General features: G+C 40.9%; 1 protein-coding gene across 3 annotated transcripts in view; it reads right to left on the bottom strand.

Moving 5' to 3' along the window:
* Positions 1-19,041, bottom strand: part of IFT88 (intraflagellar transport 88) — a 78,925-nt gene that overhangs the window by 42,188 nt on the left and 17,696 nt on the right. For all 3 annotated transcript variants that reach the window (XR_012640233.1, XR_012640234.1, XM_074958158.1), the window contains exons 9-15: positions 16,478-16,582; positions 14,294-14,396; positions 13,311-13,425; positions 12,979-13,210; positions 10,496-10,566; positions 8,901-8,987; positions 4,031-4,130 (exon numbers count right to left, since the gene is read on the bottom strand). Coding sequence is in view for 1 of the 3 variants with exons in the window: in XM_074958158.1 (XP_074814259.1) it covers positions 4,031-4,130; positions 8,901-8,987; positions 10,496-10,566; positions 12,979-13,210; positions 13,311-13,425; positions 14,294-14,396; positions 16,478-16,582 (813 nt within the window). In the remaining 2 variants the exon portion in view is untranslated. The remainder of the gene's footprint in view (positions 1-4,030; positions 4,131-8,900; positions 8,988-10,495; positions 10,567-12,978; positions 13,211-13,310; positions 13,426-14,293; positions 14,397-16,477; positions 16,583-19,041) is intronic.

Here is a 19,041-nt window from a genome sequence, read left to right as displayed (position 1 = left end):
AGAATTGTTAGAGACTAGGGACTAAGATGAGCTGCAGAGGGAGGTAAGGCACCACCATTTGGAGCATTTAAGCGTAGGTAACTACATACACCCGAGAGGCCAAAGTAGAGGAAACTCCTGCTCCACAAAAATGGCTAGACCAGGTGACTCCAGAGGTTTTTTCACCCCTGTTATCTTCTTCCAGTACCCCATTATGGCAGCTGCAGCCAGTTTGAAATGTGTCAGCTATTTGAGTCCAAACACTGAACTGTTAAGGACTAGGAAAGTGGTGTTCTCAGTATAGGTCACTCGATTCTAAAAAGTTTCAGAGTGGTAGCCGTTTAGTCTGTATCAGCAGAAAGAACGAGGAGTACTTGTGGCACCTTAGACACTAACAAATTTATCTGAGCATAAGCTTTTGTGGGCCAAAGCCCACTTCATCAGATGCATGTAGTGGAAAATACAGTAGCAAGGTTGTACACACACACACACACATATATACACACAGAGAACATGAAAAAAATGGGTGTTGCCATACCAGCTCTAACGAGACCAATCGATTAAGGTGGGCTATTATCAGCAGGAGAAAAAAATTTTTATAGTGATAATCAGGATGGCTCATTTCAAACAGTTGCCAAGAAGGTTTTTAAAATAGTTTTTAGTTAAACTATTTCCCCATGATAATTTCTCCCCTACTGTTACTCACACCTTCTTGTCAACTGTTTGAAATGGGCCATCCTGATTACCACTACAAAAGTTTTTTTTCCCTCCTGCTGCTGATAATCCACCTTAATTGACTGGTCTCGTTAGAGCTGGTATGGCAACACCCATTTTTTCATGTTCTCTGTTAGACACTATATCTCTATCTCTTCTTACTGTATTTTCGACTACATGCATCTGATGAAGTGGGCTTTAGCCCAAGAAAGCTTATGCTCAAATAAATTTGTTAGTCTCTAAAGGTGCCACAAGTACTCCTCGTTCTTTCAATTCTGAAATTAACTCCCAACAGAAACCCAGCAGAGTCCGAGATTTGCGAGGTTTAGGGTACGATATACAGTAAAATACAGCTCTTTCATTAAGGTTTTTTTTCCTAGAAATGGGTATCATAGGAATCAGCAACTGGACATTATTTGAATACAAGAAAGAATATAAGAATACAAGAAAATGGCCTAAAATCTGAACAATAAAACACTGCCCTCCTGAAAATAGTTCCTCTAGGGTCAATCCATTTGTGTGTCAGGAAATGAGACGGTAAAACTGGGTTTCTAAATGAAACACAAAACCTTCTTAACACTTCCACCAGAAGTACTGTTTTACTTACTCCTTTATTATGGGCATAGCCAGGAAACATTGCCAAGTTACAACTATTCTAGAAGACTAAAGCTAATTAAGGGCCATATTTTAATACTATACCTACCTCTTCATACTTACAATATCAAATAAAATGCGAGACACAACGAAAGTAGCAATATTGAAAGGAAAGCAAAAATTACATTTTTAAAAACACAGTTAAACTAATCTTACCAAGACACTGAATGTGTGAATGGAGACATATAGGATGAAAATATCTACTAAATCATCAATCAACATGTGAGACTTTTGTGCTCCACTAAGAAATTGTTCAAATTCAACCACACTTGAAATTTCAGAGTTTAGTCCTGGTCACTAATCTAAAACCCCAAATCATTGCACAGCTGCTGTCATTACACATTAGACATTGAGTCAGTTGTCAAATTCTAATGCAAGAAAAGCCAATATAAAGATAGAAACCTATCCTAATAGGCAGAAATGAAATTCAAGGTTTGCTATGTGTCTATGGAGGGAAAAGTAGGAATACATTTGCCTCTTTTGTCAATTTTGTAACTTCCAACCAAAACAGAGTATATTTGTCCTTCAAAATTTTAAAACGATCCTGTTCTATACTACAAAAGCATACTGTAAAATCAAATGGGATGATGAAGCATTTGAATATACCTATATTGCAAAATACTGCATATTAATATATTAATGTTCTGAGTGAGTATAACTTTATCTGGCTGTAAATGTATATTCAAGACAATTTGTGCATGTGCCCCTGTTCGAGGATTCTCCCTATTGGCTCCTAAACATCCATGGGTAAACTACCCATAATACTAGTGTCAGCACTAGAACAACGGTGGCTTTTCCTACCCCTTCCTGGTAGTTCCACTGGAGGGACAGGCTTAGAACATAGATGCAAGGCACTGCCCACCCAAAATTAACTACTACTGTTTTTTCATAGGAGGAGATGGTCTGCAGAAAGGGCAGTCTTGTGGTCAACACACCAGACTCACGACAATGGGCTTCAAATCTCAGTTCTACCACCAACCTGTGTGACCTTGGACAAGTCAGTTAATACCTCTATTCCTCAGTTCCCCTCTTTGAAATGGGGTTAATAATACTCTGTACCTCACAGCAGCATTGCTATGATAAAGTCATAAATATTTGTGAGATGCACAGACGCTATGATGATGGAGGCCATCTAAGTAGCTATGTAGGTACTAACATAGCCCCAGAATCAAAAGTACCTAAGTGCTTTGGGGAACACTTTCTATTTAAAAAAGTAGTATGTTTTTAGAGGTTCCTATATTATTATTTAAAAGTTCTATTGTAGTAGAACCTAGAAACCAGACAGACGAGGGCCCCATTGTGCTAGGTGTTGTACAAACACAAATTAAATGACAGCCCTTACCCTACCTTACAGTCTAAAAGACAAGACATACCAGGTAGAAGAGACAAGTGGGTCTGGGTGGGGGCAGAGAAGACAGGGTAACAAAGATAACAATTCTTAGCCAGTCAGGAGCTGTACTCTTTCTATATACTTTTCCTATAGTTTAATTAGTAAGGTCTTGTGTACATACAAAGTTGCAAGGGTTTAACTAAAGGTGAGTTTTTAAATTGATTTAGTTAAATCAGTGCAAACTCCCTAGTGGTCACTTTTATATTAATTTAAAAAGGGCTTATATTTAGTTTACCTTAATTCTTAACTGAATTATGTTAACAATAAGCCAGGTTTAAATCTGAGTGTCCACACAAGCATTTGCACTGGTTTAACTAAATCATTTAAAAACTCATTTTAGTTAAACCGGTACTACTTTGAGGATGGATAAGGCCTCAAAATACCAATCAAACAGAAAGGTGGCCCCTAAAGCCCTTTATCGTTAAAATGCATGTATTTTTAGGTTCACTTTTTTTGTCCCAGTAGAATTAATTTTAAAATATCATAGAAAAGACAGACACCCCCCCCCCCCCCCAAAATTCTACTTTAAAGTATGGAAAGACTATACTCATGCTCTTCCTTTATACACACGTTAGAGTGTTTAATTCTTGGGGCCACTGCCTTACCTCTATTTCCTAAGTTTGTCCCTGCATGGAAGGACAAGATGATGGACTGCAGTTCTGACACAGATTACAGTACCCTAATGGGGTATAATAGTACATATGCAGGAATGGAGGCAGGGCATCACTGGTACAATACCACAAGCAATAACATAACAGCAAGTGCATCTGCTCATACTCTGATCTCTTATTAACTCCCTCCTGTGACAACAGACAAATTTAATGTAGGTAAAGCCCTCCCCAATCAATGTTTTTTGTAGCATTATTCTAATAAAGACCAATATCAACACTTTTATCGAGGTTCTAAGCAACTATTAAAGAGGAAGCTCTTGCTGGAAAAATATGGCCTTGCTGCTTTATAAAGGTATGTCTACACTGGAGTTGGGAGTGAGCCTCCCAGCCCAGGTAGACAAACTCGCACTAGCTTGAACAGCGCTAGTCCACTAAAAATAGAAGTGTGGACATTGCAGCATAGGCAGGGGTTCCGGCTAGCAACGTGAGTCCAAGGCTGTCAGAAACTTCTGAGCCCGAGCTTAGCTGGTTAGCTTTAGTCGCTGCCTGTGTCACAACATCCACAGTACTATTTTGTGCTCTAACTAGCACAAGTGTCTACTCCCAGCCACATTGTAGACATACCCTCAGATGCTTCTACCAATACAATATTCATAAAAATGTTTTTTAAAAAGTACCATACCTGATAGAAGTCCTTTTGCCTCAAATATGTAATTGCTTTATTTATTTCCAGGTCATTGGCTAACTCTACATAGTGGGAAGCTTTTACTACTTCAACACACCTACAACAAAAAGGAATCCACAGAAATAATTTCTATAAATAATATGTATCTGTATTAAGGTCACTTCAACTCATGTATGCTGCTAACTAGTTATCTAGAGGAAGTTTCTCTGCTATGTTAGGTACTCCCCTGTTTGCAGACACACACAGTGTTTCCATACATCAACCATGTTTTAAAGAACAGTTCAAATTTAATCAAATTTGGCTTTTTGGATTCTATGAAAGAATTGGTAATGGTAAAACTATACAAAGCTCGGGATGCATCTATAGTTTGGTCCCTGGGTACTAAAATGACATAACCCCTAAAAATAAAAATGTATTGATTCGATAAATTAATTAGAAATGGTATACATGTCCCAGAAGTTGTGTCGTAAATGTGTACTGTATGCAAAAGTGAATTACAAAAAAATCTCTAAGGATACTCTCAGACATTATAACATAGCACCAGCCACACTACAGTAGAGCCTGAGTCTGGCAACACATTTAAAGTTCATTTTTCAAACCTCTCTCAGAACAAGTCTCAGAAGGTTCTTTTTAGTTATATATTATTCATGCCTAACCTCAGCTCAACCCCTCTTGTATGTGTGAGACACCATCATCTCTAGAACCCAACTTATTAAGCCCAAGCCTCCAGCTGCATGATGCTAAACAATCATCTCCTCTTCCTGTTCATCCCCTCTAGGGCAGCCTTTAATTATACAGTGGTACAAGGTACAAGGAAAAGAAAGCTGACATGGAACTGAACATTCATAGCTTCCCATCCACCGAGGCACTCTCTTCCAGTCAGCACTTCTGTGCGCTTTATTAGGGTGGTATGTTCTGGAAAGAACTGGTGACATGGGCCAGGATCAAACCCAGCAGATGCTATAATTAAGACTGTGTATCTATCAGGGAAGTCACGGATTCCATGACTTTCTGTGACCTCCGTGACTTCTGCAGCGTCTGGTGTGGCTGGCTGGCTCTGGCTCAGCCCGCCCCTATGCCAGCACCAGTTTGGGTCTGGGAGGGGGTTCAGGGCTGGGGCAGGGGTTTGGGGCAGCGATTACTTCAGGGGGGGCTCCCTGGAAGCGGCCGGCATGTCCCTGGAGCTCCTAGGCAGAGCGGCTGGGGGGTCTGTGTGCTGCTCCTGCCTGCAGGTACTGCCCCCACAGCTCCCATTGGCTGCGGTTCCTGACCAATGGGAGCTGCTGAGCTGGCACCATGGCGGGGGCAGCGCGCAGAGCCCCCCCGACCTTCCCTCCCCTAGGAGCTGCAGGGACATGCTGGCCACTTTTGGGGAGCTGCGCAGAGCTGGGTAGGGAGCCTTCCAGCCCTGTCAACCCTCCCCCACAGCACCAGTGAGGGGTCCAGGGCCGCGCACCGCTGCCCGCTTCCCCCGCGGGGCCCCTGAACCACCCCCTCCCCGAGCACCTAAGGCCCAAGTTTTAGTTAGGGGTATATAGTACAAGTCATGGACAGGTCACGGGCCATTAATTTTGTTTACTGCCTGTGACCTATCCATGACTTTTACTAAAAATACCTGTGACTAAAACGTAGCCTTAGCTATAATCTGTTTGGCATGTGAATCACCTCTCCAAAGTCTATAAATACCTCTTGGCATCAGAGGAAAAGGATAGGACTGAAAACATTACAAAACAGTCTGCTATGAGAGAAGAGGCCAGAGATACTCTGATGGCCAGTTTTAAAGCCTTTTTAACCAAAAGATATTGACAGACCTGAATACTCCATCAATCCCTCATGGGAGGAAGATCAAACAATAGTCTCATGAGTAAGTTGCATGTACTTCTTTTTAACTGAAGTTTGAGACACCTCAGTAACATAAGAAATCTACGTAATATCCATGCCTACTTCATTTCTCCAAAGAAAATTAATCTGATTAAGCACAGATATACCTGTAATATGCCATGAACTCAATGGAAAGTAGCTGAAAATTCAACTGTCGAATTAAGAATTTCAACATCTTTGTGTGGCTGGAGTTGTGCAAGGCAGCTACAGCCTGTGAGTGAATCTGCCCCAATATACACAAACCCGTCTAATGTGTCTAATAATTTAATTAGCCACTAAGCGAATGTCCATAACTTTGTCGTAAGTTATTAGATATAAAGAAGAACTTTTTTTTTCAGAATTTGACTACAGGCATGTGTGTATTCATGGCAAGTAATTAGTGAATACAGGCAGGACTAGGGAAAGTTTGAATGAAAACTAAAAGATAACTGTATATGTATTTATATACACCTACATGTATGCACAGACAATGCATAATGAATAAATGAATCTATTCTTTATCTTCCTTTGAACACACTACCAGATGCAGAGGAAGCAAATTTGACTTGCTAACCAGAAGCCACTCCTCACCAAACATATTTAGGGTCTAAGAAACCAGAGCAGCTATACTAGGGAAATAATATGATTCTATCTATTATTTAATCATCAAACATCACATTGTGGGCTTCAGTGGACTAAACACTCTTTTGCGTAAGAGATTATTTTAAATTATCTACAGATAGGTATATTATCAAAATGTAATAGTAGGATCTACAACTCTTGAAAATTTTCCTCTGCTTCTGTATATTCATAAATCATTAAGAGTGGTAACTTATTTTCATTTTTATGGGCAGGAGAAATGTTGAGGAAAAAGGGCTTTTCCCTACCCAAGCTTCCTTCACTTCCATGTTACAACTACTTCAAATACTAAGGAAATGAAACACAAAAACTTCCTCTGGTGAAGCTGAAGCTGTTGGCACATATCAGTGGTTTGAGAGCATATTAACTTTCAAGAATATCAGAGTTAAACAAACAAACAACAAACCCTTCAAAAATCAGAAACCTAGAATTAAAATTGCATTTTGAGAAGGCACCCTAATACATTACTCTCTCCATGTACAGCATTTACATACTATCTCCTTTTCTTGATTATTCGGTGCACCAGAAAACTTTAGTTTAATATATTAATACATATACATCTCTGATGCTAATGAGCTGCTTTATCACCACGTTAACTTTTACGCTTGTCATGCAAATGTTCTAATAGCATGATCAAGGCACATAAGGTTTATAAATGGAGCCAAGATAGCTCTGTCTAATGATGTAAGCAGAGTCTGAATGAGCTCTCCCCTGACATCTAGTGATGAGCTGTGGAAGGGGACTTCAGGAGCTGATCTTGTTTGCCTGGGCACACCCACCCTGCCTAGGTGTTCAACATGATGGGATTGCTTGCCCAAATGATCACTTTTGGCTGGTGTTGGATCCCCGGTCTCCTTGTTATTGGGGGCAGGAGTAATAAAGGGTTGTTATCCTTGTTGTGTGAATCGAGGGCAGCAGAACTGTACTTGGCATACCTGAATTGAGGGACTCACCCTCAACGGAATGGCACTCACCAGGCAGGGGACATGGGTTCCAAAGCCCAGTGAGTTCAGAGAGGGTAGGGACAAGTACTTGTATCTGGTGGTGTGGGCTCTGCTTAAAAGTCTTGACAACATTTGGCCCTTCCTCTCTCCACTGTGTAATAAAAGATCTAATTTAGACTCAAGTGAGAGTCTTGTTGCACACGGCAGAGCTGAAATCACTGGTACCTAAGTCTAATGCTTAGACCTGCTTTGGGACAGTGCTTCTGATGCAAGAGACTGCCCACTGTGAACCAGCAGTGAGGCTCCCACACTAACAGCTGAATTCATTGAGAACTGTGTGGTGGCCCGAAGACATCCGGACGGATTAGTGATGTGCCAGTAGGGCAGCTGGTGGAGAGGCATGGTGGCCGGTGAAGAGGAGGGGCGAGCGAGTCCCGGGCAGCAGAGCGAGTAAGGTGCCTTCTTACTCCCCACCCCCTCCACCCAGAGTGAGAAGTGAATCCTGCATATGCACCTGTGAACTCTGGGTCTGCATTGACCAAGGACAACAACTGCACAGTGGGATGCAGAGAAGGGATGGGTACGTTAAAGGGACTTTTGGTTGCTGGACTTAAGAACCTGAGGGAAAAGGACGCTGCCCATCTTACTTGGGGGTGGGTCTTTTGCTCATGGTTAATGTTTATGAACCCTGCTTGTGGTGTTTTCCCAAATTAATGCCGAGTTATTTCTCCCCTTTTATTAAAAGGTTTTTTTTGCTACACTCAGACTCTGTGCTTGCAAGAGGGGAAGTACTGCCTCTTAGAGGCGCCGGGGGGTGGTGTGTAATTGTCCCAGGTCACTGGGTGGGGGCTCGAGCCAGTTTTGTGTTGTATTGTTGAAAAGGAACCCCTAGATACTGAACATAGTTCTTGTTGCTGCCAACTCTGACTGGCAGAACAGTAACATAATATTTAAACAATTGGTTTGCACATGGAACCAGAGGCCCTGATCTTGTGTGAAGTCATTAGCACCAGAAGAGTAAGACACTGTAGGTCTTCAGCATGTCATGTTCAGATCTTTAGTGAAGAGTGCAGAACGATTGTCTTCTGTACGTGATTTGTCTAATCAAGAATTTGTAAGATTCTTGTATGAATACTTTGTATGAATGTAAAGAGTCTTAAAGCAGCTCAATAACTATGTGACTGACATTTGAGTTTCTATGATCTGTGATGCAATAAAACTGTTTTGTAGATGGATAAAGCACAATATTTCTGATTTTTTTTCCAGGGCATTGCTATCAGGGCTAACAAAGTACTTTGGGTGCTTTGATCGAGAAGCACAACTCAAATGCTATATATCCTAGATTTCTACATTTGTGAACTTGATTTTATGATTATGGACAGAAATTGGCATGCATATTTAAACTGAAGAAAATTGTCTCCTACCAGTCATAGCCTATGGCAAAGGAGGTTTCAATTACAGGTGCAATCAATTTTGCAGCTGTCATGATATATTTTTCTGCCATGCCTTTCCTTAGGAATTAAAATAGATATATATCAGTGTTTAGAAAAAGTATATATGAAAACATCAAAAACTTAGTTACCTTATCCTGTGCCTTGAATCGCTATTCACCAACTAAGCCTCAGCAACATCTATATTACTGTTTAATCAAGACATCAGTAAAATAATAGTATGACTTAAGCATAATATTACATCTTTCAATGAATAATATATAGATTGGGTAGCTAGTAACACTACAGTATTTCTTAAGGCAAGAAGTTTTGTGAGACTTGCATAAATCCAAGACCTTGCATAATGACAGGTTTCAGAGTGGCAGCCGTGTTAGTCTGTATTCGCAAAAAGAAAAGGAGTACTTGTGTCTCTAAGTTGCCACAAGTACTCCTTTTCTTTTTATAAATCCAAGAGAGGTTAGTCATTAAAATATATCATTACACAACAATCCTATCCTAGCATATGAATAGGAGCATAATAATTTATAATACAGAAACAAGATCTGAAAATACAGTATATCAAAATAATAAAGGCTCCATAGGGTATGTTTATATTGCAGCTGGCAGTGAGCCTTCTATCCAGGTAGACAGACTCATACTAGCGGGGCTTGCGGTAGCATGCTAAAAATAGTAGTGTGGACTTTGTAGTTCAGGTGACAGCTTGGGCTCTCAAGCCCACCGAACCCCCAGTTCTGAGGTAGCCACCTGACCTCAGAACCGCCTGAGTGTCTGCTGGAGCCACAATGTTCATACTGCTATTTTTAGCACACTAGCTTGATCCCTGCTAGTTCAAGTCAGTCTTACCAGGGCTGGGAGGCTTGCTCCTAGCTGCAGTGTACAATATCCCTACAGTCTAACATTTATATGACCTTCCAGTGCCAGCAGGCCACATATGCTGGATGCTTTGCAGTGGTCTAAATTACTCATATGCAATCCAGTGTGGCTTTTGCACAGGGCTCAGAAAATTAAAAAAAGCCCCCACTTCCAAGCTGTGTATTTCACTGATGGGGAACTCACAAACAAGTATTTTGTAACTTCTTCTGCTCCATTTGTTCGTCTTCCCTATCCCACTGCCTAGGGATACACAGGACTGTGACCCAGGGCCAGATTTTTCTCCTTTTGCTTCCTTATTTTAAACCAAATACCAGCCCAGTTCCTAACTAACAGTTAGGAGGTAGAAGAAATCTTCAAAATCATAGGGCCTTTTATTCTACTTGGCTGAGCTTCAAAATGGAGCTGTTAGCCAAGGACACAGGATTGGTTTCTGAAGGTCCCTTAAAAATCTTATTCCCTAGCTATTTTTCAGCCAACCAGGCCACCTGTTTTAGCATATCTAGTATTTTTCCTGACACTTTCACAAGCCCAAACAGTCATTACTAGGGAATTTATGTAGTACTTTAAAGCCATTCCATCCAGAATAAGGAATAGCTCTCAGGCATTGCAGCTTGGAAAGCTGGTGTCAGTTTCCATGTGCTAGCAACCATGGAGGCATATTTGGAATGGATAGGGACCTATGTTTCCAGTATTACCTTTCACGTTCCATTTGCCTTAATTGGTCATTTTTAATGGCTTCAATCAATAGGTTAGTATGTGGATCATCCTAAAAAAATCAAAACAAAATAAGTTATGGAAATGTATATTTATATATAAGGTACAACCATATATGTATATTAACACAGAGTATAAGCAGCAACTGACATATTACACACTATACATTTTTTAAAAGGCATATTTCAATTGAACAATTAGACTCATTTTTCAAAGAACTTGTTATGTACCGATTTTTATTGGTTGACCTTTGGAATAATGCACTAGTGGTTGTGGTTAACAAATTTTAATTACAAAATTAAAAAGAATTACATTTGTGACAGTAGCCTTATACTGTTTGTCTGCTACTGTATGTGAATCACACTTCTTGTTAACCACATAGGTTACCAACTATAGTACTCTGTGTATCAAATCTATGGCCCTGATTCAGCAAGGTACATAAGCATGTGAGTCGTCCCACTGACAGCAATGGGACAACTCTCATGCTTAAAGTTAGGCTAGTGCTGCACAGAGGCCCCAATTCAGCAAGGAAGGCATGGAGTCTGACTACATCATGTAATAGATCTTTTCAGTCTTCAGGTTCTATGATTATACATAATCATAGGTCTTTCCCATCTCTAGAGTCTATTAAATCATGAAGTCAGTCTCTTAAGTCAGTCATACACACACACACACCCACCCCATGTATTTGTGGAGGATCTCTCATCAATATATAGATTATAAACCCAGACGGGACCACTGCTATCATCTAGTCTAACCTCCTGTATAACACAAGCCATAGGATTTCCTAGAATTAATTCCTGTTTGAACTACAGTATATTTTTTAGAAAAACCTCTTGATTTAAATCTTGATTTAAAATTTTCCAGTGAGGGAGAATCCACCACAACCCTGGATAAATTGTTCCAGTGACTAATTACCCTCATTGTTAAAAATCTGCACTTATTTCTAGTCCGAATTTGTCTAGCTTCAACTTCCAGTCATGGGATCTTTCTGTCCACCTTTGTCTGATAGACTGAAGAGTCTTTTATCATCAAATTTCTGCTCCTCATGTAGGTGCTTATAGACAGTGATTTGATTACCACTTAACCTTCTCTTTGATAAGCTAAATAGACAGAGCTCCTTGAATTGTGTATGCCAGAACTGGACACACTATTCCAGGGGCAGTCACACCAGTGCCAAACGCAGAAGGAGTATAATCTCCCCGCTCCTCCTCCTTGATATTCTCCTGTTTACACATCCAAATATTGCATTAGCTCTTGTTGACATAACATCAAAATGGGAGCTCACATTCAGCTGATTATTTACCATGATCCTCAAGCATTTTTCAGAGTCACTGCTTCCCAGGATAGCTTCCATCCATCCTCTTAATATAGCCTACATTCTTTATTCCTAGAAATGACTTAACGTTTTGGCCACATTGAAACACACATGGTTTGCTTATGCCCAGTTTACCAAGCAATCCACATCACTGTGTGTGATAAATGAATTCAATTTGCCTTTGAGCATTCATTTGCATTCTGCCCATTATTCCTGCTGTCTAGGATCACTTCTAAAATGTCAAACTTCTGAGTAGATTAAAAGAGGTTCCTTTTTCCCCCTAAATCAACCTGTCACAAAAAGTTTTTCTCTACCAAATGTGGAATTTTATTCCAAATTATGCTGAGCGGCAGTGCAATATTTAGTCCTACATCAACAACAACATCTTTAAGGTCCATTACATCATCATGATGTAGGGCTAGAAATGGAGCTTTACTCCGGAATAAGGGATTCACAGCTTTCCCATGGGATATAGAGGACTTGCTGATAGCCCTAGTAAATCATGACCTTGGATAGAAAAACTATTTTAGGCTATTTTAAGAGGTGTCTAGAGTTTATTCGTTATTTTTTCTTACCTCAGAGTCATGAAGAGTTGGTTTCATGGTACAACGAGCTTTATTGGTGGAGGGATATTAAAAAAATAGTTCCAATAAACTAAAACGAACTAAAACCAAATCCTCTGTAAAACTTTAATAAAATTGTTTTTCTGTATAATGTGTGTGCTGTGGTATTATAGGTTTTACTGGCACTCATTTGAGATGACTTGCATAACTTACTCATTGGTTTGTCATTTTTATTATTTTAAACACAAGTATTTTATGTAAATGTTTTAGAAATAAAAGTGACAAAGCAGTAAGTCACCCCAAATGAGTGCCAACTCTATACTACGACACACAATCACATATTTTATGTATGTCACATTTTCTAGAAAAACTATTTTGGAAATGTTTTCAAGAGTATTATCACTAGTGAGGTAGTACTTCCTTCCTCAACTCACGCTGGTAAAACATCACACTATCATGTGTGTATGTGTACACAGACATACATGTATGTACACATTATATATAACAGATTATTTTTCCTCAATGTTCAAAATTTTCCCACTTTGCAAATAAAATTTGTAGATTTTGCTTAGTTCATACTTACATTTGGTGAAATATATTTGTCATCATAATCAATTTCCAATGGAACAGTGATCAGTTTTTGGAAAGCTTTTTTCATTTGTTCACGGTCTCCAATGGCAAAATAACAAAGGATCAGGTTGAAGCCTGCTTTCAGGTTTGGAGATGTGCTCATTATGTGTTCAAAGGAACTAATGCCATCAGTGTACTGGCCAGTTTTAATAAATGCAACTCCAATGTTCTGCATTATTTTAATCCTAATTAAAGAAATCATTGTTAAATAATATTTTCAAATCATATGTACCACTGTATATACAAAACGAAAGGAATTTCAAAACTTTTACAGTACAAACTCACCTCATTTCTTTATGGACACTTGGAATCTGATCTAGAGCCATGCGGTAGAATTTGATAGCTTTTGAATAGTTTCGTTGTTTTAAATAAATGTTTGCCATATTCACCTTCAGTCTGCCTATCACAAAAATAAGGTGAATGAATTATGTGCCAATCTTTTAAAAATATTCATATCATCCCTCCTCATGCAAACTTTGAACCAGTGAGACTGCAGAAGCACCTTCTTCATGTACCAGTATCTGTGGCCCTTTAAGCTAAGGCATGGTCCAAAACAGCCTGTTCCTGACTTCCACCCAGAATGGAGAGAATTCAGGGAGAGACAGCAAGGAATTCTAGGAAAGGAAGGACTATATAAAACAAGCTTCTTACTCAGTCTAGGAGATCAGGGATGAGACAGGATTTTCTGTGGTGTTCTCTGCTGAGAAAGCTTGGGGAAGCACACCAGGAGGGGGTCTGGGAAGAGACCTAGAGACAGGCAAGATACAGAAGGAAACTGGAGAGGGTGGGGAGAAGGGAATGAAGAAAGTGGCACAGAGGGTTCAAAATGGGAAATGTTAGCTTCCTAATTTGGGGCCCATGGCTGGGGCTTCCAGAGGACGGGAAGGAACCTCCCCTTCACTTCAGAATCAACAGGGGAAAACCAGGGCAGACAATGATGGAAAGGGCTAGGAAGGGGAAACTACTGTTGGTACTGACCAACCCTGCATCCTCAGTGATGAAGTGTGGCCTGTGGAGGGCAAAGGATGTATTTTTTTTTTTTTTAATCTGGACTTATACTTAGCCTGGAAAGGGAACACTTTCTGGATTAGCTGGAGGACTAAACCACAAACCATTCAAAGACATGGGGTCTGACATTACAAGGTGGTGTTTGCTGTCAACTCTGACTGGCTTCCATGGGAAGGTGCTCAGGATCTCACAAGTGAAGTCAAGTACCTGGTTAGTGAATGTGTTGCCATCAATATCAGGCATTTTAGTGTGTAACTTACCTCCGTTGCTGAACATCTTATTTTTCACTATTACTTGATATGTATTTAGTGCTTCAGCATACATTTCATTAGCAGAATATTGGCTGGCCAAATTGAAAAGAACCTGTGGGGGGGGGGGGAATACATAACATAACCACATATCTCTCTCAAAAAGTAACCAATATGAATCAAAGCAGCCATTAGAAAAACTTCAATATACAAAATAGATAGAAAGATGCTTTAATACATTTGTTGACTGAGATATTTCCTTAGTTTTTTGCAGTGTTATTGTAGCTGTGTTGGTCCCAGGATAGGAGAGAGACAAGATGAGGGAGGTAATATCTTTTATTGGACCAACTTCTGTTGGTGAAAGAGCTACACAGAGCTCTTCTTCAGGTCTAAGAAAGATAACGTGTGTCACAGCTAACTACAAGGTAGAATAGATTGTTAAGCATAAGAAATTAACACATTGCAAGAAACTATTCAAAATGAAGTGGGTAATTAACACCAACCATAGGTCAAAAGGTGAGTTAGTAGGTTACAGATTGTTGTAACTTCATAACCCACTTCATTTTGAATAGTTTCTTGCAATGTGTTAATTTCTTATGCTTAACAATCTATTCTACCTTGTAGTTAGCTGTGACACACATTATCTTTCTTAGACCTGAAGAAGAGCTCTCTGTAGCTCTTTCACCAACAGAAGTTGGTCCAATAAAAGATATTACCTCACCCACCTTGTCTTTCTCATATTTCCCACTTTCCCAGTTATCTAAGGAAGAGGTAGCAAACATAAGCTGTGGAGAACACATAGGATAAACATAAAACAGGGATATTTTTTTTTTAAATCTGCAACTGTATCTTGTAGTAATGTGTTCCATGGTCTAATTGTGTGTTGGGTGAAAAAGTATTTCCTTTTTTTCAGTTTTGAACAGCTTTGGACTTTCATTTGAACTGATGCCCTTGTTCTTGTATGATGAGACAGAATGAACAGAAGTTCCCCCATCTACTTATTCTATACCAGGGTGGCCAAACCATGGCTCCCAAGCTACATGGGGCTCTTTTACAGTTAAAGTGCAGCTTGCAGAAAACCATATACCCCTCCCCACATTCTCCACCTACCAGACTTGGGGGGAACTTTGGGCTTCTTCCCTACGGCAGGCTGATAGGGATTCAGCCCCGCAGGAGGCACCTGCCGTGGCTCAGAACTTCAGCAGAAGCGGGGCTCAGAGGATCAGGAAGTTTGGCCACCCCTGCTTATACAGTTTGTTATTTTGTATACTTCTATCATGAGCCTCATGATACCCACCTATTCAGCAGAAGCTATACCTTGGCAAAAGAACTCTCTTCACAGTTGTTGTACATTTTATGCCTAAATATGAGTAAATTATGAGGTAAGGTTGTTATTAAAATGGCTTTTTATTTTTAACTCATAAAATGTTTGTAATTTTTAGCATAGTTCAACAAGATATATGCCCCTATTTGTGGTCTATCTGCTCGTGAAGGGAGACTTCTGCAAGATGCTACTAAGAAAAACAGAAAAGCCTTGTCTGTATCCAGATAAATTATATCCATCACTTTCTCATTTTTATGTTTTAACTTGCCTTCAAATATATTATCATAGAATCAGAATATCAGGGTTGGAAGGGACCTCAGGAGGTCATCCAACCCCCTGCTCAAAGCAGGACCAATCCCCAATTTTTGCCCCAGATCCCTAAATGGCCCCCTCAAGGATTGAACTCACAACCCTTGGTTTAGCAGGCCAATGCTCAAACCACTGAGCTATACCTCCCCCCAGTTTAGCCTGGCTTGACATATTTTTAGTGAAATACTTCCAGTACAGTATTAACTAATGTACAACTTTAAATTCTCCTGAAATATTAGGGCATAGACCCTACTTAATCTTTTCTTAAAGCCTACTACCAATTTTAAGAGTTGAAGACAAATCCTTAATTTTAAAATTATCATTAAGCTTTTGGAATATTAACAACAACAAAAGTACCCTTTAATTGCTATTTTCCAGAATTACAGTAACTATTTTCAAACACATTTCTAAATATACAGTGTATCTCACCTGGAAATTTGTTCTGGGAACTCACACAAAATATGTGCATTACAGCGCACTCAATTTCATTAAAAAGGCATGTTACTGGAAAGCACACTTTACACCCAGATCTTATTCAGGCACACAGATATTTCAGTACTTACTGAGTAAGTGAGATCTAAGTTGATGTTTTCTGGAGATGCAATTTGTTCACGTTGCCTCACCAACACTCTTTCCTTTCTTCCAGCATCTTTTGCCTTTTCCAGAGCCTTAAAGTAGATATTACAGTTTAGTCTTGCCTTCTGTCTTCCCTCTCAAGACCCACTTCCATATATTTAAAATGGAAATACATTATTTTCATACATATTTCCTTTATGCACACAGAGCATATGAACACACACCTTACAGCAGATAAGCAGCATTATTATACAAAAAGGCATGTTTAGATTAAAACAACATTCTGAATGAAAATTCAGCAAAGCAACCTCCATAATACACTAGTCACCCTACAGTTAATGCACGATCTCAAAAAGAGCATGAGAAATAATGTTATAACAAAATATGAAAATCAAAAAACAGTCACACCATTTTACTTAGGTTTTTAAAGGTATTTAGGCCTAATGACTTTAAAAAAAAAATCTAGCCTTAAGACACTATGGCCTTGTCTACACTGGCAAGTTTCTGGGCAGTAAAGCAGCTTTCTGCGTTGTAACTCTGGAGGTGTACACACTGCCAAGCCACTTAGTGCGCAGAAACTGCGCAGTTGCAGCACTGTAACAATCCACCCTGACGAGAGGCATAGAGCTTCCTGCGCTGGGGCTACAGCGCCACAGTGCCAGTATAGACACCCTGGTCGATTACAGCATTGTGACTGGCCTCCAGGAGGTGTCCCACAATGCCTGTTCTCACCTCTCTGGTCACTGGTTTGAATTCTATTGCCCTGCCCTCAGGTGACCAACCATGAGCCTTAAATTCCTTGAGAATTTTGAAAGTCCCCTTCTTGTTGGCTCGGTGACATGTGCAGTGGTGTTGGGGACCCCAGGGCATGGCCACTAGTTAAGTCGAGGGGATGGAAGGCCATAAGGGTCGAGGAAATCTCTCTGCTCTTGGCCTAAGGGCTTCTTGTCAACCCCCCTTAACGGAACTCAGGCCTGGCCGGTTTGAGTAAGCTTTTTTGCTCTTAAAACAATGTTGCAGCCGCAGATAATGCCTTATAGTGTAAGGTTTGCTGACGCCAAGTTAAAGATAACAGGAGGAGACAGCTTCAAGGCCAGACAGGATGTGCTGGTTGTTTAAGTTGCTAGGAATCCTTGTTAGAGGTTGCAGAAAATAAACATTGTTGTAACCCATATAAGGGAGGCAGAGTATTTGTGCAAAGCTTTGATTGACTGATGTGTAGTGCAGTAGCATTAAGGAATATAAAAGTGTGTGTAATGACCTGCTCTGATGTGCAGGATTTGAGATTTCTCTCCTTGTACCTTTCTTTGGAATTCCAAATAAACTTTTCTACTTCTCCACCCCGTTGTGATTATTGGGTGACGCACACTGGGCAACGAACCCCTGCTGTTGCTTGCCTCAGGCACACTGTGCCGGCAACAGTGGTCTCAGAGCATCTTTTCAGGTGACAATGCCTGCTCCACACCAGGCGATCCCCTGCTTGGAGCAATGCTGAGCTGTTAGACATTATCAGCATTTGGGGAGAGGAGGCTGTCTAGTCCCAGCTGCGCTCCAGCCATAGGAATTCTGATACCTAAGGATAGATTTCACGATGCATAACAGAAAGGGGCCACGACTGGGATACACTGCAGTGCAGGGTCAAAGTGAAGGGACTGCGGAACGCCTACCACAAGGAGCGGGAGGCAAACTGCCGCTCCGGTGCTGCGCCCACGAGCTGCCGGTTCTACAAAGAGCTGGACATGATACTCAGTGGTGACCCCACCTCCTCTGTGAAGGCCACTGTAGATACTTAGGTGACTCGCGTGCCAGTCGAGAGTGGACTGAGACAGGAGGAGGAAATATTGGATGAGGATGTGGAGGGGGAGGGGGACCCAGAGGCAGAGGATGACTTGGAGGTCAGAGATGCATGCAGCCAGGAGCTCTTCTCTACCCCGGAGGAGGCTAGCCAGTCACAGCTGTCGGATCTTGGCGAAGCGCAAACAGAAGAGGAGGCCCCTGGTAAGTAGCTCTGATTTTGGGAATCGCTGAAGCTAGTTGTTGGGGGCAGGAGGGTTGCAGAAAGCAGGCTTGTGTCTGTATGATGCGCGTACCACCACATGCCTTGTCTGAGTGGCGGAACAGGGTGTTGATGGACTCCCTCACTTCACGGGAATCTGCCTCATGGAGATACTGGGCAATCCACTGTAGCAGGTTCTTTGGCACAGCTGCTTTGTTTCTTCCCACATTAAGGGTAACTTTCCTGTGCCACTTTGCTGTCACGGGGGGCGGGGGAGAGGGTGGAACATTGCTGCACACAGGCGAGCCACATAAGAGCCAGGGCGGAAGCCGCAGTCTTGGAGAAGACCCTCCCTTGATTCCCTGCTCACCCTCAGCAGTGAGATATCTTCCATAATGAACACAGCCTGTGGAAAACGTGGGGACAGGAATGATTATAAGGCCCCCCCTTCCCCAAATGCCAAGTGCTCAGTGTACAGTACGGTCCTGGAAAACTGATTTCCCCTGCCCCTGTGGTTACTCACCATTTTGGGGGTTTGTGGCTCATGTGTGCTTG

This window comes from Natator depressus, chromosome 1 (genome assembly GCF_965152275.1).
Source record: "Natator depressus isolate rNatDep1 chromosome 1, rNatDep2.hap1, whole genome shotgun sequence".
Classification (NCBI taxonomy): domain Eukaryota; kingdom Metazoa; phylum Chordata; order Testudines; family Cheloniidae; genus Natator; species Natator depressus.
Note: the sequence above shows the minus strand (reverse complement) of the source record. Positions and strands in the feature narration are given on the sequence as shown.